Raw genomic sequence first — 2536 nt, 5'->3', positions numbered from 1 at the left:
TATGGGGAATTTTGGGGTGGTCATAGCTTATAAAAAGCTACCCCTCCCAGCATGGCCCTGGCCAGGAAGAGGCTGGTGCAGCTCCTGGCCCCAAGCGTGTAGCACGCAACCCACCCTTGCCCCACACAGAAAATCGGGGGGGGGGCAGGGCACATGCCCCCCCATGCTTCCCCTAGGGATGTGCACAGCAGCAGGAAGCCCCCCCCATCCCCTGTGGACAAACCACCCACAACTCTGTCCAACTACTGGGGTTGTATTCATTGCTCTGGCTGGGCAGCGACTACCCCTACCTCACTCCCTCTCTCATTGTGGGGGCCTCAATCTGCTCCCTCCTCTCACCATGCCCTTCCTACCCCACAGACTTAACAGCTGGATACTGCTCTCCAAGCTGCCAGGCTGCTTTCCTAGCCACATGCATTGCAGCAGTGTGCATGCACACTGCATTTATCACTGCCATTATCTGCTACACCAGCCAAAAAAGCTGATTGCTGATAATGCTAATTTCCCTTTTATCAGTGCTGATCCGATATACTACCGATATATTGGTGCACCTCTAGTTATTTTAAGCTTATACAAAGATTGTTTCATTAAATCACCACCAACATTTTAAAGGGTGTTTAACATTTTAAAGCAAAAAGTAGGAGTAAAACCTGATCATCATAACGAAAAGGTTGCATGGAAAGAAGGTAACAAAGCTACATCCAGCTGATATTAGTTTGGTTGCAAAAACAGCTAATATAGAAGTAATTTAGCCTCACTCATACCAATATTAAAGTAATTCTTGAGTCCATAATGCATCTTATTAAATTGGTTCTTGTAATCATGTTTGTAGCATTATATAATTAGAATACAGCTTTATGGGAACAGCATCCTGAAACACCTCATTGTCTCTTGGCAGAAGTTTCAGTAGAATTAGCTAAACTCTTCTAATGACTTCCCTTTGGCATTACCTGTTCTAACTTGTCCTTCATATTAGTAGGCAAAGTTAAAATTAATTGTGTCTTGACATCTGCAAACTTAAAAATGCAGCAAACTATCAAAAAGCTGTAAAGTACTCCACAAAGTCCTGAAGGTCCGGCAAACATCTGCATAAGCCCATGGACTATATGTAGGAGCAGGATTTAGCATTGGTACTCAAATGTATAAGTACTGCTGCTGAATGACTTCCTAATTTTTCAATCAACACTGTTATTTGATATACTGGATTTAAGAATATTTTAAATAGCCACAGGATAGGAATGAATTACTTTAATTAAATACAAGAAGAATAGGGGGCCAGAACATTTTCCAACACTAAAAATGAAGTCAGAAGTACTAAAGATTTCAAAATCAAATAATGACTTGCGCTTTTATAAAGATCACCCACAAAAACACAGAGAAGAAAATATGCAAGTAACACAGATAAGAGGTTCTTACCTGTGAATTCCTGGCTACTAAGCCACAACTACTTTCACACAAATCAGCAAATGGTGCAATACAATGAGGTATAAACAGAGACACAGGACTTATAAAGGCACTTTGATAAGCATCCAAGAAAAAGGAGTGCAACAACATGATTACAAAATAGAACAGGCTCCAGACAAGAAGTTACCTCAATTCCCACCGTATGATGAAGAATGCTGACCAAAAGGACATGTTCCATCATCAACCTTGCAGGCATTGCAGCTGCACCAACACAAGCGTTCATAAGAATGTCTGTTAGGGTTTCATTCATGTCCTTTCTACTATTAGCCATGTACAGCTCTTCCAACTGTCCACTTATGGAGGCCATATTGGGTTCACTCAGCCTATTAAGAAACAGAATTGAAGGTTCTCTTTAGCTTTGTACCAATTCTTTCAATACACATCACCTAATATTGCTTTTAACCCACATGTCAAAACCTTTATATTTTCCCTCATTTATTCAACTAGTACCTAATGATAAAGGGAAAACATTTTGAAAGAGGCTTTTGATATTTCTTGTTCACCAAATTCTTGAAAACACCAAATATTTAGTCCCAGTCTTCTCATAAGATGCAATATATGAAGCACAAAAGTAATACTATTATTTGTAAGGTACTGGCAATGCACTTAGTGCTATATAGAAGACAAATAAAGAACAATCCTTACTCCAAGCAGTATTTCTGAAATGACCAATACATACCTGCCACGTGAATGCAGCCAATCTGTAGCCAGCACTCTGGCCATTTATCTGCGTAACAAGAGCAATCTTATTCTGATCAGCCAGACTGCATGCAAGCTAGATTTCACCCAGTTTTTGAAACATTGGCACAGACAAAAATTAACACTAATTAAATGCTTTTTTCTAAAAGTCACAAATAAGAAATAACTAGTCATTACTGCTGAAAAAATAAAACTATAGTACAAGATACGCAAGGCCCTTCAGCGATTCAGGCCAAGCAGTCTTAATAGTTTTTAAGTTGTGTGTTTAATTTAAATGTTTTAAAATTAAAAATCCCTATCTCCAAGCTCATATTGTACATATGAAAAGTTTGATGCTAGAATTGTTTTTTTTTTTTTTTTTTTTTTTAACTCT

General features: G+C 38.8%; 1 protein-coding gene across 1 annotated transcript in view; it reads right to left on the bottom strand.

Moving 5' to 3' along the window:
* The window catches only part of NOM1 (nucleolar protein with MIF4G domain 1), a 22433-nt gene that overhangs the window by 17421 nt on the left and 2476 nt on the right, over positions 1–2536 (bottom strand). Inside the window, exon 3 of the mRNA XM_019508156.1 lies at positions 1592–1787. Coding sequence (XP_019363701.1) covers positions 1592–1787 — 196 coding nt within the window. The remainder of the gene's footprint in view (positions 1–1591; positions 1788–2536) is intronic.

The sequence above is a fragment of the Gavialis gangeticus genome, unplaced genomic scaffold, assembly GCF_001723915.1.
Source record: "Gavialis gangeticus isolate Ggan-Ray unplaced genomic scaffold, GavGan_comp1, whole genome shotgun sequence".
Classification (NCBI taxonomy): Eukaryota; Metazoa; Chordata; order Crocodylia; family Gavialidae; genus Gavialis; species Gavialis gangeticus.
The sequence above is the reverse complement of the archived record's forward strand: the minus strand, read 5'-3'. Positions and strand labels throughout refer to the sequence as shown.